The sequence below is a fragment of the Tinamus guttatus genome, unplaced genomic scaffold (assembly GCF_059628265.1).
Source record: "Tinamus guttatus ecotype Peru unplaced genomic scaffold, ASM5962826v1 Tinamus_guttatus_pri_ptg000866l, whole genome shotgun sequence".
Taxonomy (NCBI): domain Eukaryota; kingdom Metazoa; phylum Chordata; class Aves; order Tinamiformes; family Tinamidae; genus Tinamus; species Tinamus guttatus.
This window is the reverse complement of record NW_028289400.1, coordinates 155,500-182,518: the sequence shown is the minus strand read 5'-3', so window position 1 is coordinate 182,518 and position 27,019 is coordinate 155,500. Positions and strand designations below refer to the sequence as shown.

The 27,019-nt window shown below is 60.3% G+C and overlaps 2 protein-coding genes across 3 annotated transcripts; one reads left to right on the top strand and one right to left on the bottom strand.

Annotated features, from left to right (window-relative positions):
- Positions 1-1,074: 1,074 nt before the first annotated feature.
- On the bottom strand, positions 1,075-19,220 carry LOC104565631 (hexokinase-2). 2 transcript variants are annotated; one of them, XM_088537811.1, is made up of 18 exons: positions 19,140-19,220; positions 13,101-13,263; positions 9,749-9,897; positions 9,517-9,636; positions 8,488-8,583; positions 8,257-8,356; positions 7,588-7,771; positions 6,680-6,835; positions 6,279-6,512; positions 5,749-6,053; positions 5,133-5,281; positions 4,256-4,375; positions 3,906-4,001; positions 3,330-3,429; positions 3,034-3,217; positions 2,569-2,724; positions 2,093-2,326; positions 1,075-1,290 (listed from the first exon to the last, which is right to left on the bottom strand). In XM_088537811.1, the coding sequence occupies exons 1-18, from the start codon at positions 19,200-19,202 to the stop codon at positions 1,146-1,148; spliced, it is 2,754 nt and encodes a 917-aa protein (XP_088393937.1). In that variant the 5' UTR covers positions 19,203-19,220; the 3' UTR covers positions 1,075-1,145. The 2 variants fall into 2 exon arrangements, with proteins under 2 accessions (XP_088393937.1, XP_088393938.1); XM_088537812.1 differs by lacking the exons at positions 5,133-5,281; positions 5,749-6,053; positions 6,279-6,512; ... (3 more) ...; positions 8,488-8,583; positions 9,517-9,636 and having other exon boundaries at positions 19,140-19,214.
- A 4,550-nt stretch (positions 19,221-23,770) lies between these two features.
- FIGLA (folliculogenesis specific bHLH transcription factor) lies at positions 23,771-25,022 on the top strand. Its single transcript, XM_010212325.2, has 4 exons — positions 23,771-23,977; positions 24,063-24,215; positions 24,746-24,853; positions 25,002-25,022. Exons 1-4 carry the CDS (start codon positions 23,771-23,773, stop codon positions 25,020-25,022), a joined length of 489 nt encoding a protein of 162 aa, XP_010210627.2.
- The last annotated feature ends 1,997 nt before the right edge of the window (positions 25,023-27,019 follow it).

The window sequence follows — 27,019 nt, the reverse complement described above, 5'->3', positions numbered from 1 at the left end:
CACTAAAGCTTGAGAGGAGCGTGTCCCCCCCAGCAGCAGCGAGGGGAGGGCACTGGAGGTGCCTGTGGGGACCGCAGGGACCCGGCGCGCCGGATGCGGCTCCTGCGACCCCGGCTCCGGCGCATCCCTTGGGGTTTCCCTTTTGTTGGGATGGAGAAAGCCAAACGCTTCCTCTGCCTGTCACCTCTCGAGAACTTGGGTCTATTTCTCCAGTCTACCCCAAGAAAAGAATTAAATTAAAAAAATAAAACTAACAAGAACAAAACAAAAAAAAGGAGTACTCCATACCGCTCTCAAACGCTGTTCCAAGTCAAAACGAAGCCCTAAGACCCCCCTTCCGGAGACTATATACATAAAAAGAAGACACACGAGCTCCTGAAACACGAAATACGCAGCGTGTAAATGCAGACGTCACCTACGGGGCTCACAGCACAGGGCTCCGCCGAGGACGGGGGTGCGAGGTCGGGAAATGGGAGCAGACCCTGAGTCCCCAATTATTTCCAGGCACGTTCCGCCCCGGAGCCCCGTGCGGGCGCCCGGCTGCGTCCCGGCTCTCGCTCCGGACAGAGATACGCGGTATCTCTCGCTCCTGCCGCCGCGCCCGGCGCTTGTACGAGTTACCATGACTTTCATGGAAATAATACAGCCTTGATCAGGGTCAAAGACGAGCGGAGGTCTTTAGCCCCATCTCAAAGAGGTTTGACTTCTAGAGCACGGACACACCACCGCGACAACGCTAACACACATAAATAGGTACTGGTTTTCTGTAAAGTGACGTTGCAGTATCTTAATAATTCTAGCGTTATCCTTGCTGCCGTCGGGGACCACGTGGGGAGGTTACGGGATGGAGAGCTGGTGCGTTGGGTGGGCTGTGAGCGGAACGGGTCCCGCTCCGGGGGGAGATGCAGGGACGCAGGCGGGAGACGCGTGGAGCGTTCCCGGAGCCCCGCTTTTATGGCGGGCGGGCAAACTCCGAAGGGAACCCAGCATCTCGGGCCCCGCGTCGCGGGAGAACCGGGGAAGCCAAGAGGCTGCTTGCAGGGGGTGAGGGTGCGTGTGTGTACTGAGAAGGGGGAACTGGGCACGGGAAGGGGAAACGTCCTCTGCTCTGCCGAGACCAAACCCTTGGGCCAACCTCCTTGCTTCTACCGCTGGCCGGCCTCGCGGATGCGGCAGGCGACGGCCGTGATGAGCGCTGCGCCCTTGCCGCTGCCGTCCTCCGACTGCAGGAAGGTCACTTCGCACTTGGGGGACAGCTGCTTCACTGTTTCGTGCATGACCGTGGAGAAGCTGCGGAGGGAGAGCAAGAAGAGGAGCTGATCGGAGCTGGCAGCGCTCGCAGGTGCCGGCCCCACAGCAATGAGCCCCTCGGCCCTTGCGGTCGCTGTCAACGGGCTCCAGCGCGCCCGGCTTGGTTGCTCTCTTGTACTCTGGTGCTATGCCCAGATACCTCCAAATCTGCCACCTGCTCTGGACCCCCAGGTGGAGCTTGTCAGGGCCCTAATTAAAGCATCAATTAAGGCACTAATAAGCATTAATTAAAGCCCATGGATCCAGCAGCCCTATTTAAGCTCAGTCCCAGGCCCTCAGTCCCTGCCTGCATGTTGTCCTGCAAGCAGTGGTCTCTAGCACGCTTGTGCCTGGTGATGGAACCTGTTGAGCCAGACCTTGACCTACAGGGTAACTTTCCACCTTGGCTCTTCAGACCTACCGTATCACCATGGACCTGCCTGGCAGGCCCCAGACCTGCCCCTGGCCTGCGGCTTGACTTAGCTGGGGCTTGGACCAGCCTCATCACTCGCCTGATGATCTGGGCTCTTGGTTGAACCCGATTTCCAGCTCTGTCCTGCTCGTCCCGCTCCAGGATGGTGGGACAGGACCTGCTGGTTGTGTTACCTCCTCGGCTCCGGCCTCCCGTCCCTCAGGGAGCAGCCAGTCCTCGTGGCACCTGGCACAGCTCAGCTTGGGGAGCTTGTGGCACTGACACCCCTTGGTACCTTCAATGCCCTCCTGTCCTCTCCGACTGCACCAACCCTCCCCTGGGCTCCTCAGGGGACACCCTCGGCCACCTGCATGCAGGGACGGGACTCACTGGGGGTGCAGCTTGTAGAGCGTGCCGTCCACGCCGACCGTGACCTTGAGGAAGTCCAGGCCGCGGTTCTCCCGGATCTTGTCCACCACGGCGGCCATGCCGGCGCCGCAGAGCTGGGCTGCCCGCCGGGCCACCACGGTGCACACCTCCTTCACGATGATGCTGTCGTCGCACGTGCTCTCCAGGCCCAGGTGCTGCAGGATGGAGCGCACTTGGAGCAGGGCCAGGCGGTCGCTGCGGGGGACACAAGGCGGATGCAGCATGAGCAGACAGGGCAGCTCAGCCCATGGCTTGGATGACACCAAGACTCTGCTGTCTTCCTCTGCACCATCTTGCAACATCTTTGGCTCCAGAAGGAGCCGAGCACTTGAGACTGTTCCCCCAGGCCTGGAGATACGTTCCCCAAGCTCTTGCTCTGCTTTGGTCTGCAGCAACAAGGCCAGAAACCAGTGCTCGACCAGCCTGCTTGAGCTCACCTTTCTATCTGGGACAGGAACTTGGTCTCAAAGATGCCCCTGGTCTTCAGCCTCTCTGAGATGCGTCCTCGGAAGAGCAGCCCTCGCTTGGTAAAATCCATCAGGATGTTTCGGACAATCTCCCCCAGGTACATTCCGCTGATCATCTTCTCAAATCTGGAGAGAGGAGAGCAGGGCTGAACATCAGCGCAGAGGAGGACAGAGCAGCAAGCGCGACCCAGGAGATACGTGCTAATTCCCAAAAGCTGGACACCGTGGAGAAAACACAGTGAGCAGGAAAGGAGCGGGGCCGAGAGCAAGGATGGGAACCTCACAGCAGGGCCAGACCACCCTGCTGACACCCACGGTCCACCAAGAGGTTGACAGGGAGCTCAGAGCTGCTCCCAAACACCCAAGACCCTTCGCATCTTGCCCCAGCCACCCAAGAGGGTGATGGGTCTCCTGCCCCACAAAGCCACCACGCACCGTTGCTTCCCAGGGTTGAGGGACAGCTCGTCCACCGCCAGGTCGAACTCCGTCCGCACGTCGTCCAAGCAGCCGTTGTCGCCGAACGCCCCCCACTCCATGTTCACGCACATCCTGCCCTCCTCCCCTTCCACCAGCTCCACGTTCCTCATCTCCTCCATGTAGCAGGCGTTGCTGCCCGTGCCTGCCAAGGGAAAACCGTCCCTCAGCAGCGGGCATGGAAGAGATGCCCGCATGGGCAGCTGAGTGTCCATGGACAGGATGGGTGAGGACCCTCTGTAAGCTTCAGTTCTTACCAACTATGAGGCCAACTTCACAATAGGGATCTTCATACCCGCAGGTCATCATGGTGCCGACGGTGTCGTTTACCAGGGCGACCACATCCAGGTCGAATTCCTGAGGAGGGAAGGGGTTCCAGGGGTTGTCCCTCGTGGAAGACAGCCCAGCAGAGCTGTCCTCTCCAGAGTGGGGAAAGGAGCTGGGTGCTGGAGACCTCGAGGCGCTTGCAGGCTACCACAGCCCCGTGCAACTTCAGGTGGCCACGCTGCAGACACCTCCAGCGAGGCAGGAAGGGACATGGTGGGACAGCCCCACTGAGGCAGCCCTCGCAGTGGGAGATTTGTGGGGGCTGCAGCGAGGAAGAGGGCAGCAGTGCCTCCCAAACTCGTAGGAGAGACAAAAGTCTGGCCAGATACAAGCTCCTAGCTCCAGGGTCTGAAAATCCAACCTGCAGCGATGACTAAGCGCGGCTGTTTAAATCCAGGTGCTCATTAACCCTGCGCTCAGCCCATTAATTTGCTGCTGCAGCCCAATTAGAGATCCCAAAGAGAGCTGGGATGCAGGAGCAGGCAGCCGCTCTCGCGGACGCTCACCTCCCTCCTGTGAATCGCCTCCTTGAGCAGCCCCACCACATCCTCTCCTTCACAGCCGGTGGCCTTGAAGCCCTTGGTCCACTTGAGAAGAATCCCCTGTGATGGGAGGAAAAAACTCGGGAAGTCATCGGGCAGCTGGGCAGGAGGAACAGCCCCTGCATCTCCACCAGCTTTTGGTGGGCACTGCCAGCCACACGGAGGTCAGATCCTCACGCATGCAGGTGCCTTCGCCCTCTGTTTGATCCCAGTCTGATCTGCTCCATGGTCATTATTTGGGAACCTGGACTTTTTTGGATGCTCAGCGCTGGGGGCTGGATGTGCATGATCCAAATGAGGTGGGTTGCACTTACCTCATCCAGGTTGGTCTGCTGGCAAGGGAAGGAGAAGGTAAATCCAAGGGGGAGCGATACACCCTTCATTCCCATGTACTCCAGGAAGTCGGAGATGCAGTGGACGATGTGGTCAAAGAGCTGGGCACAGAGGAGGTGGTTACAGTCACAGCGGGAGCTCAGCTTGGTTTTAGCCGGCTCGCTGTCCTGGGAACAGCGATCCATTCCCAAGCCCCCAGGGCTCTGACCGGACGAGGATGCCACCCAGCTGCCCCATATGAGGTGAGCAAAACCAGAATAACTCCCTTTTGCCTCTCCCCCACCAACAACGTGGAGATATCACTGCGATAGCTTCATCTTGCAGGCCCCACGCTGCTCCAGGAGCGATGGAGGGGCTGGTGACACCTTCACATGGGTGATCCTTCCCAAGGCAGCCCCGGAGCCCATCCGCCCCGGCTCCTCTAGAATCCCTCCTGTTCTCCAGGCCCTGTTTGAAGTGGTTTGTGAAACTCTCTCAGTCTGCAAATGTGGCTCTGGAGATATCTCTGGGTGCCTGTGTTGTGGTTTCCCTATCTGGAAAATGGGGCTGATGTTTATCTGCCCTTGTGGAGAGCGTGGGATACAGGGAGGTTCAGCAATGCCTGGGAATAAGAGTTTCTAACCTAAAACCAGTTTTGCACTTACTAAAGCACATTTCAAACAGCAGTGCCATGTACAGAACATCTCTGAGGGCTTTGCAACAGTGTCCTCCACACTCTTCATTTTGTACCATGGAGACCAGGCAAAACCTGTCCAAGGGCCAACACTGGCCCTCTGGGTGGGCTACACTGCTTGCCACTTCTGCAGCCCCCATAGGAAAGATGCTTTTCCCTTCCAATCTCCAGCTGCTCATCCTTACCTCCTCTCCGGTCCCCTGCATGATCTCCAGCGGGATGGAGTAGATCTTGTTGTGCATCTCCACGCCGCGCCGCATCCCGTTGCGCACACGGACCAGCAGCACACGGAAATTTGTCCCTCCCAGGTCCAGGGCCAGGAAATCTCCTTTTTCTGAAAGCCAAGGGAGAGTCATCAAGAGGGAGATCCCAACATGGAGCCTTGTGAGCGTGGCCCAAAGGCTAATGCGGATCTGCTTCCTTCCTGGGAGAACCTGAAACTCGAGAAGTGGCAGAGAACAGGGAACAGAAGGCAGGAAGGCAATGCAGATGTTGGCTCCAGCCTCGGGGAGACACCAGGGCATTAAGTCATGGAGAAGTAGACACCTGAGCCAAGGCATGGAACTGGGAGCAGAGCTCAAGGCAAGAGTGAGAGTGAGAAACCTACAGCTGTAAAAGCAAAGCTTGGTGTTTAATGCATGGAGTGTCCTGGAGTGCCAGCATTGCACCAAGAGGACAAAACCCTTGTGTTGCTCACACCATGAGGAGGGAACTGACCACAACAACAGGCCCAAAAAGCAGAGCCGCTGGGAGCTCACACGCTGGCTCTGTGCCCTATGCAGCAGCCGTGAGGTACATCACCTGTGCCGTCCGGGGTTGAGCACACGTAGGTGGGCAGCATCTTCACCGTGGCCTCCGTGTGCGTCCCGTTGCCCAGCCCCTTCTCCATCTCCAGCCTCATCCTTTGCTTCACCTCCAGGAGCTGCTCGTGGCTTAGCTTGAGGGCTTCCAGAGTCTTCTGCCGTGCCTTGTGCTGGGCGGCCAGCCGGTAGGCCACGGCCGTCACCATGGCCGCCCCTTTGCCGCTCCCGTCTTCCGAGCGCACGAAGCGGATGTCGCAGTCGGGCAGCAGCTTCCGCACCGTCTTGTGGAGGCGCCGGGCAAAGCTAGGTGGGAGCAGGAGGAGAAAAGGGCTTGAACACTTGGGCATGTGGTCTTGGGCAGCACAAAGCCCTTGGGGATCCCAACGGAGAGGTCCTGGGGACGCTCAGAGACGCTCTCCTCATGCCAAGCTTGGATTTATTGCTGGCAGGAGATTTGGTTCTGAGACTTTCTCTCTCACCAGGCCCCTTCTCGCTCCCCACCGGCCTTGCCCGAGCTCCCGGACTTACTGAGGATGCTTCTTGTAGACGGAGCCATCCACGGCGACGGTGGAGCGCAGCCGCTCCACCCCCTTGTTCTCCTTGATGCGCCGCAGCACGGCCGCCAAGGTGGCCCCGCACAGGTTGGCCGAGCGGGTGGACACGATCTGGCAGATGCGGTGGGTGGCCACGCAGTCTTCGTGAGACGGCTCCAAGCCCAGCTTGGTGAGGATCTCATGGGCTTTGAAGAGCCCTTCTTTCTCCCTACACAGATCAAGGAACAAAAGGGATTTGTGCCTGGCAATGTCGCTTCCGTGATATGAAGTGTTTCTCTTTCGCCCAAGGAACAGCTCTGCGATGGGTCCTGTTCCAGCAGCACAAATATCCAGAATGGGGCTGGCACCCCAAAAAAGCACCTAGATCCTACTCACTTCTCAATAGCAGAGACGTATCTGGTCTCAAAGTGGCCAGTAGTGAGCAGATCTGGCGTGAGCCTCCCACCAAACAAGAGCCCTTCCTTAGCCATCTTCACCAGGATGAGTCTGACCAGCTCGCCCATGTACATACCGCTGATCATCTTCTCAAACCTGCCGAGGGAAGCACAAGATGCATTTGCTTCACTGTGGATGCACCATGAACTGGCCACCAATGGCATGAGCAGTTTTCTAGCACATAAGTGTGCAAAAATTAGCCGATGCCCCCAAAAGAGGGCAGATGCTTGCACCATCCACAGGACTTGTTCAAATCAACAACATGCCTGTACCTCTGCAAGAACAGAGGTGGCCAGGACTACCTTAAAAACCCTTGTATCTAGTGACAGAGTGGCCTTCCAGGCACAGATGCAACCTAGGTGCTCTCTTTCCAAAGCAGTTTGTTCTGTCCCATCTCCAGGAAAGCAAAGCCATGATGACAGGCGCCCTTCTGCAAGGGGTGTCTTTCAGATTAGAGATGTGCCCCATATCCCACCCACGCTGCCAGAAGCGAGCAGACAGGATGCCCGCTATGAAACCAGGAGGTCTGTAGGACTCGGATGCGAACATTAGGTGGTGGTGTTTGCTTCTGCTTGCAGATTATTCCATGGGAAGGGGCGAGAAATGGAAATGGCCACGTTATCCAAGCAAAGGGCTCCCAGGGGAGCGGGCGTCGGGATGTTCACTTGGATGCACCAACCCCAACTGGTGACGCGGCCCCTCTTTGCGCCAGTGCAGCCAACACCCTGAGGACACTGTGACCCAGTTAACTAGGATGACCCCTTCGGTCCTGCTAGCGCCAGCACAATGGGAGGACAGAAAACGCAGAGCAAACCCCAAGTCCGAGCTGAGGCCAGGAATGTGCTTACAGCTGCTTGCCAGGGTTGAGCGAGCCCATGTCTATCTCGCGGTCGAACTCGGTCCTGATGTCGTTGAGCACGCCGTCGTCGCCGAAGGCCCCCCACTCCATGTTGATGCACATGCGGCCTTCGTCCCCTTCCACCAGGTCGATGTGTCTCATCTCCTCCATGTAGCAGGCATTAGTCCCGGTACCTGCACCAAGCACAGAGGCTCCATCACTTAGGTGAGACGACAAAGCATCCTGCGTTTCCCTTTTTTTCTTTTTACATAATTAGCAATAGGCAAATGCAAGACATAAAACCTTTTGGCAGATCATTTGAGCATCTATCTCTTACCACAGCATTTTGTAATGTGTTTGAGCTGACAATACGTGTTTCCTCTATGGCCCTTCAGAGAGGAAATTCTTAAAACTAGGGAACTGCTATTATCTAAAGCAAAACCATGTGTTGCAACTCACTGCTGTGAGTCAAGTATTTCACTAAGTAAAGGCATAGTCCCAGGCCTGAGCTTCTGCTTGGCTCCAGTTGAAGGAAGCGCATCTCGGGCAATGCAATTGAAAGCTACAACCATCTTTCTCCTTCAAAGACCCTAAAATCTGCAGGAAACCTGTGCACAAACAGCACTACCAGCCAAGGTGGACCCAGATTTGCCCTCGCCTGGGCCCTGCTGCAGCTCACCCACGATGAGGCCGACTTCGCAGTTATGATCATCATAACCACAGGTCATCATGGTCCCAACCGTGTCGTTCACCACAGCGACGATGTCTATGTCAAAGTCCTGAAACGGCAGAGAGGAGACCGAGCGAGTGAGTACGGTCAGAACCACCCGAACCATGTCCGCTCCGATGCCGCGTTCCGAGGGTCCCCATCCTCTCGCCTCGGCAGGTGAAGACCTGCAGAAGTCCTTACCCCTCGCTTCTTGATGGCCTTGCGCAGCATGGAGACTACGTCCTTCCCCTCCACCCCGCTGCACTTGAAGCCCTTCGTCCACGTCGCGAGGATGCTCTATGGGAGGAATGGCAAGAACTGACCCTCAGGGTGGACCACCAAGCCAGCATGTCCAGCGCTTGCCCTCCCAGCTCCACTGGCCAGGTCTACTCTTCCACTCCAAGCATGGACCGGCTGCACAGAAGCTGCTGTAGCAGCAAGGATTTCTGTGCGTGAGTATGGCCAAGCCTTCAAACCCAACGTGTCCACAAGAGTGGATCAAGGATCCACTCTTTCAGTGGTGGCCACCGACAGAACTAGAGGAAACAGCCAGAAACTGAAAGCATCAAAAGTTCCACAGGAATTTCTTAACAGTGAGGGTGACAAAGGACTGGAACAGGTTGCCAAGAGAGGTTGTGGGGTCTCCTTCTCTGGAGATCTTCCAAACCCGCTTGGACGCAGCCCTGTGCCACGTGCTCTAGGTGACCCTGCGTGTGCAGGTGTTGGACTGGATGATCCCTAGAGGTCCCTTCCAACCTTAAGCATTCTGTGAAGGATCTGCCCCAGGTTGCAGATGAGGGACCTGAAGTATGGAGACCACTGGGTTGGACAAGGTCCCCTGGGGGCAAGTGCTACCTCCCCGTCTTTCTATCAGCCCTCGGCATTGCGCTGAAGAACGTGGCCATCTCCTTCATCTTGGTCGCACGCGACAGCCTCACGGGTCCCGCAGAGCCGCGGCGAGGACGTGCCAGCTCCCCGGCGCGCCATGGAGCCCGGCAAGGTGACGCGAGGGCGAGCGAGGCTGCGCGAGGCTGCCGAGCCCCGGGGAGGCGGGAGGCTCCGCCGCCCCCCGCGCGCGTGACCGGCGGGAGGAGGCCACGTGTCCCCGCTTGCTGAGACGCTGAGCGGAGCTGACAGCCCATCGAGCGTGGCGCCAGGCCCCCCGGCCATCCGCTCCGCCTGCTGACGGGAGAAGCGGCCGCTCTCCGCGGAGCGGAGACCTTCACCCACCTCGTCCAGCTTGGTCTGGCGGCAGGGGAAGGAGAAGGTGAAGCCCAGGGGCAGCTTCTTGTCCTTGATGTTCAGCCTCTCCATGAAGTTGGCCAGGCACTCGGCAATGTGGTCAAAGAGCTGCAAGGCACCGCTCCCGTTACAGGCCCCGCCGCGGCACTCCTCACCCTCCTCCTCCGGCGTGGAGGAAGAGCGTGGCCGAGAAGGGACGGGGACGGAGGAGCAGACCCACCTGCATGCCGCTGCCCCGCATGAGCTCCTCGGGGATGGCGTAGATCTGGTTCTCCATCTCCACCTTCTGCAGCCCGTTGTCCGACACCCTCACGTGCAGCACGCGGAAGTTGGTGCCGCCCAGGTCCAGGGCCAAGAAGTCCCCGCTCTCTGCAGGACAGGGACAACTATGTGACTAAACGGGTCCGTAGCCGTGGACCAGCACCCACCAGATCCCCCCGAGCTGGGACCCCATGGAGCAGGCACGGTGGCGGCTGTGTCCCCTGTCCCCTTCCATCCCCCTTGCAACTCGTGGCTCAACCACAACGTATTTTCCCCCCCTGCACAGAGATTTTTTGGCAAGGGGGAGAAAAAGAAAGTCAAAGCATCTGCTGGGACTCTCCCTTTCCAAGGAACTCTCCAGCCTGGCCAGCACAAGCTCATTTCCCGTGTTGGGGCCCAGGCGTCCTGCACATTCCTGCCCTGTGACCTCACCTCGCACTGGGAGCGGGTTGCTGCGGGGCCAGGGTTCCTTGGAAAAATGGAAAATGGAAGGGGAGAAACTGGGAAGACCTTGGCGGACATTCCCCACCCCTGGAGCACGTCAAGACCTCCTGGCTGCACCGGCAGCACCAGCTCCCTGTTTTCGTTAATTTACCCAATACCAGGGCAGCCCGGGGGTGCATTTAGGACCAGCCGCGTGCCGGGAGGTGGGAAAACCGCCAGCGTAGCTGTTTGGGACGCCGGGGCCGGGGGAAAGGCCTCTCTCAGCAGTGCGTGATTGCTGAACGCGGCGAAAAGCGCAGCGCCGACCCCAGCGCGGCGCCCGGCGCCGCTTTGCGCCCGGCCGCGCCGCCACAAAAGGGACCGCGGTGTTAGGATGCGGCGGGACGGCCCAGCCGGCAGCTCCGGGGGCTCCCGGGTGACCTCGAAGCGTGGGAAGGTCGGAGAGTCCCTCCGGTCCCCACCGGAGCTGGCAGGAGGCACCGGCACGGAGCCAGCTCCGGAGGGAGGCGCGTGCACCGAGCAGCCGGAGGGGGGGACGGGCTGCGCGGCCCTTCGGCTTCGGCGGAGGAAGAGGAAGCAACGGCTCTGCTGGAAAATCACAAGACCAGGGTGGCTGGGGCCACGCCACGAGCAACGCCCGCACATGTCACCCCGGGCGGCCGCCTGCGATTACGGCTCGCCCGGAGCCGGAGATAAGTCGCGGGGCCGGGGCCAAGCGGGAAGGGGAACGCGGCGCTCGGGGCCGCTCGCTCCCCGGCGAGCGGCCGCAGGTGCCAGCGTAAATCCCTGGCGTCAAGCCCTGGCGCGACTCGCAATGACATCTCCAAGGTCACCTCCAAGGGCCCCCCAGCTCCCCACCGGCCCCTCACCTCCCGCCACGGGTTTCCAGCCCACCGGAGCAGCCGAGGGGTGAAAATCAGAGGGAAAGGGAAGAGCAGGAGCGGGCTGTGCTCCATATGGGAACAGTGGTGGGGACGGAGGTGCTGAGGCCACTTCCCTCCAGTGCTGCCTCCAGCTCCCGGAGCTCTGCAGCTTCCAGCCAGAGGAGGCAGGTGAGGGCCCTGATGCGCCCAGCAGCATCCGTACCGGATTAGTGCCGCTCTAATCCCGGCATGGGGGGTGTCCAAGGGCTTGGGATTAACCCAGCAGCCTGTTCCGGACAGAACTGGGGCTGGCGAGTGGCAGGTCCTGCCCGGCACCACAAGCAGCAGTTTTTCCCACAAACATCTGGACTTGGGCGTTCAACTCCCATCTTGGAGAAGGCACTGGGCAGGACATGACTTTTCCAAGAGACTGGAGGGAATAAAAGTGCCTTTGGGAATCGAGGGGCTGCCGCCGCCTCATTCCCACAGGATCTCCGTCCAGGAACGCGCGAGGGCAGCCGGGTTGCGCCGCCTGCGTGCGCATCCCGCCCCGAGCCGCCGCCGCCGATGTGACCTTGCGCTTATGTAAGCGGCTGCCGGGAGCCGCCGCCTGCGCACGAGGCCGGGCATCCGCCGGCGTAATCCCAAAGCAGCAGCAGCTGGAGCGGGAGGAGGGAGGGCCAGGATGAGCCCGGAGCGCCGTGGTCCGGAAGGAGCCCGTTGGGGACAACGCTGCTCACGGGAGGTGACTCCACGCGCGCCGGGTGGGCGCCGGACATTGGCAAAACGCTCCCATCCTGCATCATCCCAACACCCTCCTGCCCTGGATTCGGGATCAGCCTCCCACGCGGGAGCAGGTTGCAGGGCGGGAAGCCCCGGGTGGCAGCGCCGGCCCCGGGGCCGGTCACGCGCCGGGATGGGGGGTGACGCGGCGCCGCTCCCCTCACCTTTAGCTGGGATTGTTCACGCGCCCCGGGGGCAGAGCCCGGGCCGCCCCTGTAATTAGGAATACGCTCAAATATTTCCACAGATCTCAATCTCCATCGCGGGGCAGGCAGCCAGCGGCAGCCTACGTGTGCCGGGGAGCACCCGGCCGGGAGGTCACAGCGGGGTCCCTGCTGCTGGGGCTCGCTCCGGCCGCACGGGGATGGAGCAGCCTGGGATGCATCGCCCCGGATGCTGCTCTCTCCTGAACACGGACAGGGAAGGATGGACAAGTCTTTCCAGCGTCCTCCTCCATCCACAGAGGTTTTATGAGGCCGCTCCCCCGCTCCCAGAAAAGTGCCAGGGCTGGGAATGAGGAGCAACAACTGAGCAGCTCTGGGCAACAGGATCTACCAGCCCAGAGGCTGCTGCCACCCACAGAGCGTGGACGCAGCTCCACGTAGTTCTCGCTGCCCTGGCCACGAGAAGCAGCATTGCTGGGAGTGCAGAGGGCATGGGGAGACACCTGGGTGTACCCTGCCATGGACCACCCCATGTAGGGTCCTGGTTTTCGGTGCAGATGGTTTCCTGAAGGAGGAGAAACCACAGCAGGCCAAAAGATAGAGGGGAGGGTCACACACAGGTCTTCAGGGAAGTGTGTTGCACGGAGCTAAGTGCATTGGATGCAGATAAATGCACCGGATGGAGATAAGCGCGTCGCATGGAGATAAGCGCGTCGGATGCAGATAAGCTCCCAGCGCCGAGGGCGGCCAGGCGACGCCAGGATGTCCCAAGCGTCCCCGCTGTGCGCAGGGGCCTCTCGTCACCTCGAGGGCTGCTGGCAGCGCGGCGGCCGCAGCGCTGGTGAAACCCGATGAGCGACACCCCGTGACTGTCCCTGCCGTGCCAGGAAGGGCATGTGAGGCTGCTCCTCGCCCCGCTCCGCGCCAGCGTCCCGCCTGCCAAGACTCGCGGCGGGTGACGTCCCCAGGCCGCAGGAAGGGACCTCCCTCTGCAGGCAATGCCACCCTCCACGAGAGCGGGTGGCCCCCACTGCCCCCCATCAGCGCAGGCTGGTACCTGTCCCGTCCGGAGTGGACCTCACAAAGGTGGGCAGCATCTTCACCGAGGCGGTGGGGTTGGTGTCCGCCTCCAGGCCCTTCTCCATCTCCTTCCGGAAGCGTTGGGACACCTCTTGAAGGGTCTCCTCAGACAGCCGCATGTGGTAGAGATATTTGTCAATCTGAAAGGTACAGAGAAGCACCAGAAGGTCAGTGGAAGGGTTGGGACATAGGTGCAACCACCGCAACATGGTGAGGATGGCATTAACAGGATGCCACAGGAGCAGAAGCAGGTAAAGGCCACTCAGAGGGATCAGTGTTTCTGTAGGACACACTTTTAGCAAGGTTGGCCACCCTCCAGGCCCGCAACAAGGCGGGCCACCCCTTTGGCCTCCCAACGAGGTTGGCCACCTCTTCAGCCTCTCTATGAGGTCTGTCACCTCTTTGGCCTCCCGGTGAGGCCGGTCACTTGGCCACCCCCAGCGCAGACGAGGGAAGCCAAACCCCAAGGAAGTCCCGACGCTCTGCAGCATCCTCGCCGGTCCTGCGCCCGCAGGCACCCAAACACCTTGCGAAAGCAGCAGGAACCAAACCCGGCCACCTTCACTGCCCGCGCCGTGACTCACCGGGTCAGCGGCGGAGGCTCCGAGCCGCCCCGCGCGGGCAGCGGCGGCGCCAACGGGCCACGACCGCGACCCGCCGGGTCTCGCCCGCCGCAGACGGCACTCGCGGGGACGCGCTGCCCTTTGGGTTGGCGCCTGCTGCGCTCACCCTCGCTCGGCTCTTGTGACAGGGGTGGCTACCACGGAACGGGAAGAAATGCCCCCTGCTCCCAGAAATCGCTCATGTGCTAATGACAATAATGATAATAATGATAACCAGCTCCCCCTGCAGATGCATGTTGTCCTTGAGATGCAGGGGGAAACCCATCCCCAAGCAAATTCCCATGGCCACTCTGGAGCGGGCAGCATTTCTGAGCTGGGCAGGGAAGGGAAACAGCGAGGCGGCCGGCCTGCCAGCTCCCCAGCTGTGCCCTGTTTCAATTAACTTCACTTAACATTAATTAAAGGGCAGCTGCCAGCCCTGTCAAGTCAAAGGGAAACTCCACCCGGCCGGCTCACCTGTCTGCAGGCACGTAACATACGGTCATCGGGAATCAAGCGCGAGGCTTTTTTTTTTTTTTTCTCTCTCCCCTTCTTTAATAGAGCTGCCCTAAAGTCGGAAATGGGCATTTTGCGGGTTGCTAATAGCCGCCCGGCTGAGCGGTGACCTGGCGCACGGACGCGGCCTCGGGGACCCGGCCGGGAGGGCAGAGGCTGGTGCCCCCGCCTGGTTTCGGAGGCTCTGACGTGCTCGTGGCTCCCCTGCACGTCGGGGACCAAAGCTGCAGCTGATGATGCTGCAAGGAGCTCGGCTTGGCCTTGTTTTACACCATCCTAGCTGAGATGGGCTAAGGAACTGCATCCTTGCTTGGGCCATGGGGAAAAAACCTCCTCGCGAGCCTCTCCTTGGTGGTTTCTGGCCAGCCTCCCTGGGAGGCCTTTCCCACGGAGGGAAGCGCGAGCGAGCCGAGGCCGACGGGGAAGGAGGCGGCCCCAGACAGGCTGCGCCGGCCGCGTTTGCCAGACCCTCCTCGCCCGGTGGAGCGGCGGGAAGGCAAACAGTTCCGTGCGGCCTCCCGTTGCTTCCGCTCGCTGGCGATACCATCGCGGCGCCCGCTCGCCTCCGCCCTCGCGGCCAGACGCGCGTCCCGAGCGGCTCCGAGAGCGCCCAGGGGCTGCCACCCCTCGCGGATCCAGCCTGACCTTCCCTCTCCAGCAAGCTCAGAGCAAACAGCCGGGAACTGCGGTGCTTTCCCAAAGCCGAGCGCCCCGGCACGGTTCCTTATCTCGCAGTTCGGAGAGCTGGACGCGTTCTTCCTGTGTCCTCCACCCCTGCTTTCCCGGGATCACCTGCAAGCTGGTGCTAGAGAACATTCCCCTTTTCCAACTCGGTCCCTTGCCCATCCCCAGGGACCACGGCCCAGCCTTGGAGAAGGAAAGCGACGGTGGTTTCACCTCCTTCCTCGCGGCAGCCCCATGCTCAGAACCGCTGCCCTCCTCTGCCCCCGCGCTGGCACTAAGTGCAGGGTGACCTTCTCCTAATTCCTCAAAGCCCTTTAAGACCTGGATCATCTTCTCCAGCGAGCGCAGGCGCTGCCCCACTTCCCGGCTCAGCATGGATGCCGTGAGCTCCGGGACGGCGCCCGCTCCAAATCCCCCCGGGAAAGGCTGCTGTGGCACCTACCCAGCCCATGGCAGAAGGTCTGGATGGGTCTCACCCAGCTAGGGGCCCTGAATTTAGCCAAATTAACCTAATTATTGCATGTAGCTCCATATGTCCTGATGAATGACCCCCAATGTTGGCTGAGACCAATGTCCCTTCCTCGAGTGACGTGGGTCCCGCTAGAGACCAGGGCCTGCAGGTCTAACCGATTTGGTGCAAAATCTGATTTGAAAGGAAAGGGGCCAAATGGCTTTTTGCTCAAGATTTCGGATCCTGGAGCACCTCTGGGGGCTCGTTTGGTTCGCCCTATGCAGCACTGGCTGCAAGGCTGCTGTTGGGCAAGGTCCGGCCATCCGGGCTCCGTGTGCTCCAGCAGCTCCACTGGTGCTTGCAAGATCTCCCCAAGGAAGGAGGAAAAGCCCCGAGTTTCTGATCCAGTCCTGGATAACCCTCACTCAGTCTTGGTGCAACCACTCAGGTGGCAAAAGAAGTTAATTCCCTGGCTTATGCACCTGCCAAACCGGCCCCATTCGTGCAGCTCCTCACGCGCACGGGGAGGAAAAAAAGTCCCTAACGTTACTGAATCAGCCCTGGGGACGATGCACGCTGGGGGGGACAGGACCCGCACGTGGCGGGTGACAACACGGTCACAGTTTCCAGCACCAGCTCCCAGCCCGCAGGGGAGCAGCTTTGCCATGAGCTGTTCAGTTGCCACTGGGCTTCCCAAAGCCGCGTTTTGGGAAGCACTTGAGCTCGGAGCAAACTTCGCAAGCTCCGCTTTCCTTTCCCGGGATACTTTTGGGGCTGGATGTGGCCGTTTCAGAAGTGTTTGGGCAGTGAGTGCAATGCAGCCAGAGGCTGGTTACTGGGATGGGGCTGGGGATTTTTTCTCCTTTTTGGCAAAGAAGAGGTCCAGGACGGTTGTGCATGAGAAACTCGGGCATAAGGCCAAGCTGGGGAGCTTGGAGCGGGCTCGGAGCCAGCGATGGGCAGCGTTTGAGCCGCGCAGGTGCAGGTTGGTGCCTCTCCTTAGAGCAACCTCTCCCCGAACGGACTTTTTGGCTGAAATCCCACATTTTTTCCTGCTCAAAGCCGGTGCCTCAACCCGTGCATCCCCCTCCGGAACGTGGCGCCGGATCGGAGCAGCCGAGCCCGGCCGCGCGGCCAAGCCCACCCCGGCTCCGGCTGCTCCCGAAATCCAACCCCGCGTGACCCCGGCGCGCGGCCTGCGCTGACACACGCCCCGCGCGCCGCGCCGAGGAGCCGGCGTGAGTCAGGCGCTTTCCTGCTCGGCCGGTTCCCGGCAATGCGGCCGCGGGGGCCCGGCCCCCATTACTCAGCGGTGGCGGCCGCCCGCGGGACGGCCCCCGGCGGCGCCCGCTCCCCTTTCCGGCTCCATCCTGCAGCCCGGCTTGGAGCACATGGGAGCAGAGAGCCCGTTCCCGGGAAGCCGCGATCCCCGCGGCTCTCCCACGGTCGGGGCCGGATGGGAAAAAGGCGCTGCGGGACATTAACCCCCAAGGAAAAGGCCAGGGAGAAACTGAGCGTCCAGAAATGCTGCGCAGGCGGGCAAAATAACCAAATAGCCCATTTTTGCTCCATCCTTTCTAAGGAAAAGCGCAGCGAGGAGGAAGGGCCACCGGTCCCGTGTCTCTGAGTCACTCCGCTCGCTCCGGGCCACGACCCGGAAAGCCGGCAGGGCAGCACATCCGATGGGAACGTGCCGGCAGCCTGGCATTGCGGGGGACGCCGCTGACACTAATGACGCTTTGCACAACGCCGGTGACTGAGATACGTCGCTCCTCAGGGCCGGAGCCCGGGCCACGCTGCCTCTGCGTCAGGGCTTCTCTTGACAAAAAGAGAAGAAAAGTCCCATTTTGGGGCCTTTTCAAGTCTTTTGTCCTGACGTGGAAACAAATCACGGCTCCTGCAAAGGCCACTTTCTTCCCAAGGGACAGATCCATGACCCTTTTTTGCCCAACGCAGGGCAAGAAAAAGAAACATGTGACTCAAACACATCTCAGCTTCCCTAAAACCTTTCCCCGAATATCTCGGAGCAACTTCCCCTTGTTCCTGCTGAGGCTCCGCGGTGGCTCCCGCCGGGTGCTTTCCCTCCGTCCCCGCCACCGACTTTGTTTGGGCTTCGGCAGCGGCAGAAGCGAGCGCGGGGCCGAGCCCGGAACGCCGCGTTCCCCGCTCCGCTGGTGCTGCTCCCGATAAGACCTGGGACGCCGCGCTGGGAGCCGGGCTCGGCCTCCTTCCCTTGCGCTCACCCTTGCACAACCCCGGCCAACAGCAGGTGCGGGCAGCAGCCAAGCCCAGATTTCCCCCACGCGCCGGCTCGAGACAGATATTTCTCCTCCGTTTTTTTTTTCCCTTTGTTGTTGGTATAATCTTTTGTTTTACTTCCTATTCACCCCTGCCAGCGTGGCGAGCTCCCTCGCTCGCCGCCGCCTTCCTGCGCGGGAGGGATGCAGCGAGCGGCTTCGCACGCGGCGCCTTTTGCTTTTGCTTTCTCGGCGCAGCCCGTTCGCCGCCGTCGCAGCCCCCCCGGCCTCGTGGCCCGCGGCAGGATCTGGCCCGGCAGCGGAGTTTTACCCTCCGCCAAGGGAGTCTCCCAGGCGGCGCTTTCCCAGAAATCATTTATTTCGCCATTGTTGGGAGATTAATAGCCTGTCTCGCGCGGACAAAGAGCGGATGCTTTCAGTGAGGCGCTGGGGAACTTGCTTTTTTCCAGGTCCTGAGCCCAAAATGCCGAGTTGCGGGCGCCAAACGGCCCGTGCGGCACAACAGGGTGCTGCAACTCGTGTTTGTGACCTTATCCCTCGCGGCCTCAACCCGCAAGCCGCCGGAGCGCACGGATTTCAAACAGGAAAAAGGCCACGATGCTTCTAGCTGCGGGCGGTGCCAGAGGGAGCCGGCGTGGCCGAGCGGAAGCTCCGGCCGGTGCCCCGGGCTCCGTGTTTGGGCTCCTCCAGCCCGCTCCGTGCCGGGGCTCCGGATGCTTCGCGGCGGCGAAGGAATCCGGAGATGCCGGCGGACCGGCCGTGACCCGGGATAACCGGAATAACCTGGGATAACCTTGGGACGGGGCGGGCGCGGGCATCGCGCCGCAGCCCCTCGCCCTCCCCGCACGCGCCGCCGCGGGGCTCGGCCCCTCACCGCGGCCTCCGGGCGGGCGCCGCTCCCGCGGGCGCGGATGCCGCGCGCGGCGCCACGTGCGGGGCGGGCGCGGATCCCCCCCCCCGCGCAGGAGCCGCGCGGCCGGCACGTACCGCACGGGCCGCGCTGCTCCCGCTCCCAACTCCCTTTCCCTCCTTTTTCCCTCCTTTTCCACTTGTTCTCCTCTTTCCTAACTTCCCCCCTTTCCCCTCTTCTCTCTCCTCCCCTTTCTTCCCCCCTTCCTCCTCTTTTCCCCCCTTTCTTCTCCCCTTTCCTTTCTCCCTTCCCTCCCTTTCCCTTTTCCCTCTCTTTCCTCCTTCCTTCCTTTTACCTCCTTTCTTCTCCTTTCTCCCCTTTCTTTTCCTCCTCTCCGCTCTCCCCTTCCCCCTTCCCCTTCTTACATCCCCCTCTTTCTCTTCCCCCTTTTGCTGTTCCTCTTTTTCTCCCTCTTTCGCCTTTCCCTCCCTCTCCTCTCCTGTCCTTTCCTTTCCATCCCCCTTTTTCCATCCCCCCCTTCCCTCCTACTTTCTCCCATCTTTTTTTTTTTTTTAAAAAAATCTTTTAAATTTTTTTTAAAAAACTTTTATATCCATAATTCTTTCTAACTTTTCTCCCCGCCGGCTTCTCTCACCTTCTGCGCCTGGTCATGGTTGAGCTCGGTGAAGAAGTAGGCGAGCAGGTGGGAGGCGATCATGGTGCGGAGCGGAGCGCGGCTCGGAGCGCGGTGCGGAGCGGAGCGCGCGCCGCGGTCCCCGCCGCCACAATGCGCCTCATTGAGGAGGTTCCCCGGCCCCCGAGTGACGCGGCGCCGCGCGGCGCTCCCATTGGCTGCGCCGCGAGGGTGTGTGGCCCGCGCCGCCTCCCATTGGGCCGCGCCGCGCGGGGGCGCCCGCGGGCCGGGGGGAAAGGCGCGCGCGCGCGGGAGCGCGTGGCGCGAGCGCGCGCGTGCACGGGGCGCGCGCGCAAGGGCGCATGTGCGCGCGGCGGGTGTGCAAATGTGTATGGGTGTGCGTGCACACGTGTGTGTGAGTGTGAAAATGCATGTATGCATGTACACATGTGCAAATGTGTGTGCATGTGCACATCTGTGCGAATGTGTGTGCATGTGCAAATGTGTATGTGCACATCTGCGCGCGTGTGTGTGCATGTGCAAATACACGTGTGCAAATGTGTGTGTACGCACATGTGCAAATGCATGTGTGCCTGCATATGTGTGCAAATATGTATGGGTTTGTGCACGGATGTGTGCAAATATGTGTGTGCATGTACACGTGTGCAAATGCATGTACATGCGTGCCAATGCATGTGCGTGTGTATGCATGCTCATGTGTGCAAATGTGTGTGCACACATGTGCAAATGCGTGTTTGCATGTGCATGAGTAAGTGTCCGTATGCTTATGGGTGTGCCCACGTGCATATGTGTGACCCTGTGCAAATGCATGGATGCATCTGTGCATGTGCACAGGTGCAAATGTACATGTTCATGGGTATGCATAGGTGTGTGGGTGTGCACGGGTGTGCCTACGTGAATGGGTGTGCATACATGCACTCCTTTGCAAATGCACGTGTGCATGCACATGTGGGTGCGCATGCCTGCACACGTGCAAATGCATGCTTGTGTGATCGTATGTGTATACACAAGTGTGTATAGGCGTGCGTGTGCATGCATGTGCAAGTGCACATGTGCACACACCATTGTATACATGCATGTGCACGGCTGTGTGTACATGTGCATGCATGCACTTATGTGTAGATGGAGGGGGTGCGCAAGTGCATGTGTGCTCGCCCGGGCAAGCCTGTGCAAATGCCTGTGCAACATGTGCAAATGCCTGTGTGCACATGTGCAAGGATGTGCGAGCATGTGAGTGCACCCATGCATGCGCGAGTGCACCTGTGTGCGTGCCCATGCGTGTGCACCCACCGCACATGCACTCTGCCGTGTGTGTGTGCAAGCGCATGCGCTCGCTGGTGTGTGCACACGCATGTCCATGCACCCGCCTGCGGGTGTGCGCTCCTCAGAGCACACTCGGGGCGCAGCCGCTGATCCTGCCCGCTCCGGCTGCCGAGCCGCGCTTCCCGCCCCATTGCAGCTGCTCCAGCTCCGGCTGCTTTGCCCACCCGTTACTATTCCCAATTGGTCATTTGCATCATTTTTCTTAGGAACTGGAGGAGATTTCCAAGGAACAAGATGGGATGAAGCCAGCGGAGCTGCAGAGCTCTGGCCATCCCACTGCTCCTGCTTTTATTTTCCTGGGAAATTCAATCCTTCCCTGCCCTGCAGCATGACTCCGCTTCACTTTTCCCGTATGACTCCGTTTTAATACCCAAAAGCCCAGTGATTCCAGCAAAAATAAAGCATAATCCAGCCTAAAAACCACGCGGGGCACCCGTCACCTTCCCACCCTGGAGGCAACTCCATTTGCCAAACTCAGAGCCTTCTCCCCGCTGGACCTCAGCCTCATCGATGGAAAAATCAGGCTATTTTTGGCTGCCAGAGCAAGACAGATGCTCCCAAGTGAACTCATCCACCGGGAAATGCAGGAGTCAGACCGGAGGATCTGGTCCCTGGCCACCACTAGATTGCAACCAGCATTTTTTTTTTTTTTCCGGGAAACCATGCTTTCCAGGAAGGCTGTTTTATTTTTACTTTCCTTTTTCTTTCTTTTCTTTTTCTTTTCTTTTTTTTTTTTTTTAGGCATTTTGCCTGCTTTCGGCTACACTTACACGTTTTCAAGCCGGCTCCAGCGCCTGCCTCTCCGGGCCTCCCTCCCTCCATCCCTCGGAGCCCAAACCGGTCGGAGAAGTCTGCGGGAGCGCGGAGCACGTGAGCCGGGTGTCGACAGCCGCCGGCGCCTTCGCTTCCCGCCCCGAGCGAGCGGCGAATTCCGGCCCTCCCAACACACCGCTCCGTCCTTACCTGGCCAGAGCCGGTGGCCTCGCCGGCCATGGTGGCGTTCCCGGGTCGGCACCGGGATGCTGGCGGGGAGCGGGCGGCCAGCGGCTTTATGAGCTCCCGTTCCCGGCTATTGGCTGGATGCTGCCGTGATAGCGGGGGATTTGAGCCGCCCAGAGCTAATCCCAGAGCTGGGGAGGGGGATGAGGGGAGGGAAGAGCCGTCGCTCCACTCCGCAGGGGTGAAACAGGGGCGAAAATGCTAAAAAAGGGAGTGACGAAAGGCACAGCTGGGGAGGAGGGGGTTTTACTGGAGCATCACAGCGTCCAGTGGGAGTTGAGGCGGGAGGGATGCAGCATCACAGCTAGAGATGCTCCTGATCCACCTTTTCTCCCTCCAATGCCCCGTCTTAGAGCTTCCCTGCTTTTCCCGGGTATATCCAGCTCCACTCAGGAGCATCCAGGGGGATTTTCTGAACCAAACCAGCCTGCGAGTGCTCGGCCTGGGGAGCATCCCGGCACGGCCCTTGTGCCTCCTCCGGGATCTCGGGGCTGCACATGTGGGATCCGGCTGATCTCAGGGCGGCAGCTGCCTGGCCGGGCATCGCGCTCACGTTACCGCCCTGGCACCGGCTCCCGCATCGACCTTCCTGGCACGGTTAACTAGAGACCTCCGGGGTATTTTCCAGGCTTGTTACCAGAGTGAATGCTGGAACAGCAGCTGCTGCCCATCATTTTATTTTATTTTATTTTATTTTATTTTATTTTATTTTATTTTATTTTATTTTATTTTATTTTATTTTATTTTATATTTATTTACTTTATTTATTTTACTTTATTTTAATTTATTGTATTTTATTGTGAATCCGCAAGCTGGAGCCCGCAGGGAAGGGGAGGGAGGAAGCAGCGGGGGACGTGCCGGGCCGCACGCTTCTCCCCTCCGCTGCCTCTGGAGAATTACGGAGTCAAATCCGAGCGCCCGTCGCCTGCCCGGCCGCCGGCGCTTACATAAGTCACTTATAAAATCCCGGGCGCCGGCGCGTGGGAGCATCCGTGCGGCAGCACGAGCTTTGCCTAGGGTTGCAGTGGCCACTGGTGCCACTTCCCAGTGTCCGGACCCATGGAGTGGCTTCGCTCCCGGGTCCCCCCAGCTGCCACCGCCTGGATCCTGGCGGGCGGCTGGAAAAGCGGGAGCCAGCGGGAGGGGACAGTGCCATCTACCGAACGGTGCCGGGCCATGGCTCTTTTAGGGATCCCTCCGGCAGCAATATTCCATTTTTCCCGCACAGACGGATGATGCTGGGCTGGGATGTTGCGGGGAAGGGGTTATTTTGCAGCGCTTCTGCAACCCCCACATTGCAGCGGTGCTGCGGCCGCATCCCAGGAGCCAGGAGAGCCGTCTGCAAGCTCGGGCCTGGCCTGGCACACCTGTGTGCTTGCAAACACTAGGCTGCATGCTTCCCTGCAGCGGAGCATGCACAAGCACTGCAGGGTGCATAGGTGCAGCAGAGTGTGCACAGGTGCTGCACCAAATGCATGGATGCTGCAGATTTTACATGGGTGCTTCAGAGCATGCACAGGTGCTGCAGAGCATCAGTGGGTGCTACAAGGGCATGCACAGGCACTGCACAGCATGCACGGGTGCTACAGAGCATGCACGGGCACTACAGGGTGTGCTCAGGAGCTGCAGATGGCCCATGGCCACTGCAGAGTGTGCATGGGTGATGCAGAGCATGCATGCATGCTGTAAAGCGTGCAAGGGTGATGCAGAGCATGCATGCATGCTGCAGAGTATGCACAAGTGCGTCACTGCATGCACGGCTGCCGCAGAGGGTGCATGGGTGCAGCAGATCGTGCACAGCCGCTGCAGAGCGCACGCAGGCGCTGCAGAGAGCGCCCACAGCGCCCGCCGCGGCCCTGTCACTTTGCATTTGCCGGATGACTTGCTGCATTTGCCGGATTCGCCCAACGTTCCCGTCCTCTCCTGCCTGCCAGGGGGAGGGATGGGGGACACCGAGGCCCGGCGCACGCGGGGAGTCCGGCAGCGACATCTAGTGTCACCCGGCCCCGCTGCTGGGACGATGCTGTTGGCTGCTTTGGGGTTAAACCCCCCAAATTAGGGGGCCTCCCAACCCCAAAGGGGGTGCACGGTGTGGCCAGCATTGCAAGCCTCCCCATGTCACAAACTGGCACAGTTTCAGCCTTGAGGTGCCCCACACCTTTACCAGGCCTCCCCCATCCTCAGCTGAGGATCGTTAGCCTCGTTAGCAGGGCCCAGCTGCAGGTGCTGGGGTCGGTGGTTATAAGTGGGGCACCGGGTGGTTCCTGGGGGACTTCTGCTGCTTCAGCAGGGTCCCTCTCTGTGTCCCCATGGCTGTGGACCACCCCACAGCGCTGCAGCTCGTGCCAGCCCCCGAGTTGCTGGGCGAGGTGCTGAGCGCCCGTTTCGGCCCCCTGCCTTGCGCCGCTGCCATCACCCGCCTCAAAAAGCAGCCGTCGGGCGGCTACGAGGTGACCGGCGACCCGGCCGAGGTGCTGGAGCGCCGGCGAGTCGCCAACGCCAAGGAGCGCCAGCGGGTGAGGATGCTCCGGGTCCCGCCGGCAATGCTTTGAATCCCTGCAAATGACTCCCCGGGATTTAATTCTGGTGCCTTCCCATCAGATCAAGAACCTCAACAGCGGCTTCTCCAAGCTCAAGGCGCTGGTGCCGCTGGTCCCTCGGGATCGCAAACCCAGCAAGGTGGACACCCTCAAAGCTGCTGCCGAGTACATCCGCCTGCTCCGGCTGGTCCTGGAGGAAACGGGTGGCCTGGAGGTAGGGGAGCCTTTTCCTCCAAAATGGTATGGAAAAATCATCCTCCTAATGGGCCTTCTGTAATGTGTGTGGGTCTGTGTGAGGTTTTTTTCATTTGTTTGTTTTTTCATATCACTGGTTTCATTGCTAGATGCTTGCAGGTGCAGTTAGTTGGGAAATGCCATGGGAAAAGGCGTCGCTCTGGCTTTTGCAATTATTTAGCAGACATGGAGCAGCAGGATGCAGAGCTGCTGTGAACTGCTTAAATTATTTACTCTGGAAGAAACCCCTTTGCTTGGGATGTGGCCTGGTTTTAGCTCTCTGGAGGTGCCAATTCCCCCTTCCCTATGGGAAAGCGGAAGGTGGGAAGGCAGCTCATACTTCCCTCTTCTCCCATGCCATCAGGTGTGTTTTTCCATCCTGGCTTTCAGATGGGAAAAGAGGATGAGGGGGGAATCTGCCTGCTGAAGGCTGCTCCTTAAGGGCAAGAAGAGAGGAAAGAGTCAAAATTCCAGATTTTTCTCTTCCCTTTTCTTCCCCCCTTTTCCCAGTGCCCGGAAGATGCCATCAAGCAGGAGTCCAGTGCAGCACAGCTGCTGGATCCCGGGCATCCATGGGGAGCTGCCGCACCGGGGCAGCCGCCGGAGAGCGGGATTCCGGTGAGCCCCAAAGAAGCAGGTGGGACAGTGCGGGAAGGGGCGACCTTCGGGCCCTCTATAAATGGGGTCTCTTTCCAGCGGGGCTGCATTCCTGGGGATATTCCCACTGGCCAAACAGAGCTGAATTCTTATTCTTTATTTTTTCAAGGTGTTTCAAGCCAGTTCCTAAATCATTGATGTCCCATGCGACTGGGCATGATCCTGCATGGAGTGAGGAACAGCGATTTTTTTATTATTTATTTTTATTATTTATTTTTATTTTTTTCCGTGTCGCAGAGCCTGGGACTGGTTCCTGGTTAAGATGAGTGGATAAACCCCATGTGCTGAGGTGTCACACGGGTTGTGCAGCTCCATCCCACCTGAACAGTCTGCTCTAATTGCTCTATCCGTGTAATTAGCGCTGCCAGGATGGATCCTGTCCTGTGCCAGGCAGTGGGGCTTGTTTAATGCTGCTCCTGGTTAACGATGCCTTAATGAAGCTGCTGCTCAGGTGGCAGCAGCTCAATGCACCTCCCTGCCTGGGCCTTGGCTGGCCCAAAAACGTGGAAAAAGTTGGGTGGAAGAATAAATTAGCCCGAAGTTAAGGGCAATATTGAGTTGTGGTTTTGGAGGGATGCTTGATGGGGAAGGGGAGGGTTTATTGCCTGAGCGGGGGGACACTGTTGGGTTGAGGGATCATATCCCTGTGGTGCTGGGAGCTGGAGCATCCCCCTGCATCCTGCTGTGGAGCTGATGGGAAGAAGGGAATTCTACTGCGGGGGCAGCCGCTTCCCACGGGGAAAAGGTGGCAGGGGGAGGGGAAAGGAGAGGCGGGGGCGGGGGCAGCATCTCTCGCCTTGACGCCGGGGACACGCGTGGGGGGGACACGCGGGCGGGCCCGGCCGCCTTTGTGCGCGGGGCGGCGGCTGCCTCCGCCCTTCCCCGCGGGCGCGGGCGGCTCTGCCCCGCGGCGGCGCGCGCTGCGGAGCGCGCAGGACGAGGATGCTCTGAGGAGGTAGGGGGATGCGGGAGCCGCTGCCCTCGCCCCGCCGCGCTTCCCGCTTCCCCTCGCGGTTGATTTTTTTTTTTTTTTATCCCATTGTGTTTCATCGCGCCGTGTTGTTCTTTTTTCCCCCACCCCGCGCCGGGCTGGCGCATCCCGCTGCCGTCTCCGCGCCGAGGTGGAGCCGCCGCCGCCGCTCCGCTCGGCAGCGCTTCTGCCATCCCCTCCCCGCTCCCGGAGCACCCCCTTTCTCTGCCCGAAATGCAGCCGGGGCGGCTCCGTCTCCCCCGGCGGCCGCCCCGGCCCCGCGGCGCGGCCGCACCGTGACTCAGCCCCGGGCTCCCGGGCGGCCCGAGCCTCCCCCCGGCACCTGCGCCCGCCCCGCGCCGCCTTTTGTCTCGTTCGGAGCCGCTTCTCCCCGTGCACCGGGTCCTGCTTCGCTCCCGGTCCCCCCGGCCTTGCAGCCCTCGGGGCCGCATCCCTCCGTGCCCACCGTGACGACGCTGCTGCTCCGGGAGGTGCCGGGATGCAGCGTCTCCGGAGCACCCACAGATGCTCTCTGGCTTCGGGGATGGAGACCCCCGCTCCAACCGGCAGGACGGGGGGCTTTTTGCTTGTTTGTTTTGCATGTGTGTGGTTTTTTTTTCCCCCACCTCCCATTCCTTGATGGATTCTCGCTCTCCGCAGTGGGCGACGGGCGATGCCCTGACCCTCTGCGGTACCCGCTGGGGTATCAAGGCACTGGTGGGAGATGTCCCATGTCACCACCGGGCCCTGCGTTTCTCCCCAAGCCACCAGCCACCTCACACTCCCGACCTGTGGATGCGTTTTTTCCTGCGGGGAAATTGCCAGGCCCGGGAAGCAGCCACCGCGCGCCCAACCACAGCGTCAGGGCGCTGCGTAAAGTGGGGCACGCGGTGCCACGTCCATCCGATGTTGTTTTTACCCTCGCCCCCATCCCTGTTTCTTTGTTCGAGCCACAGCCGGTTGTGGAAACCAGGACTGTGGGAGCCTTCAGGGTGCCCGGCCCTTCCTCACTCTTGCTGCCTCCTCCTCTTCCTCCCTGCATTGCAATGGGCCATGGCAGGGGCAGCGCTGGGCGCACGGGCACGGTGGCTTCCCCCCTGGTTTGCAGCCGCTTTGCGGAGCTTTAAAAACCATCCCGAATCTGCGTGGCCTGAGGA

What these genes read in the sequence shown, in the direction of transcription:
- LOC104565631 (XM_088537811.1), bottom strand. Translation starts at nt 19,202, where the DNA reads ATGATCGCCTCCCACCTGCTCGCCTACTTCTTCACCGAGCTCAACCAT. An exon ending in CGAAGTCGGCCTCATCGTGG is followed by an intron (nt 7,772 to 8,256) that starts GTGAGCTGCAGC and finishes TGCTTGGTGCAG; the next exon opens with GTACCGGGACTAATGCCTGC. An exon ending in TACGTCTCTGCTATTGAGAA is followed by an intron (nt 6,513 to 6,679) that starts GTGAGTAGGATC and finishes TGATCTGTGTAG; the next exon opens with GGAGAAAGAAGGGCTCTTCA.
- FIGLA (XM_010212325.2), top strand. Translation starts at nt 23,771, where the DNA reads ATGGCTGTGGACCACCCCACAGCGCTGCAGCTCGTGCCAGCCCCCGAG. An exon ending in ACGCCAAGGAGCGCCAGCGG is followed by an intron (nt 23,978 to 24,062) that starts GTGAGGATGCTC and finishes CCTTCCCATCAG; the next exon opens with ATCAAGAACCTCAACAGCGG. An exon ending in CGCCGGAGAGCGGGATTCCG is followed by an intron (nt 24,854 to 25,001) that starts GTGAGCCCCAAA and finishes TATTTTTTCAAG; the next exon opens with GTGTTTCAAGCCAGTTCCTA.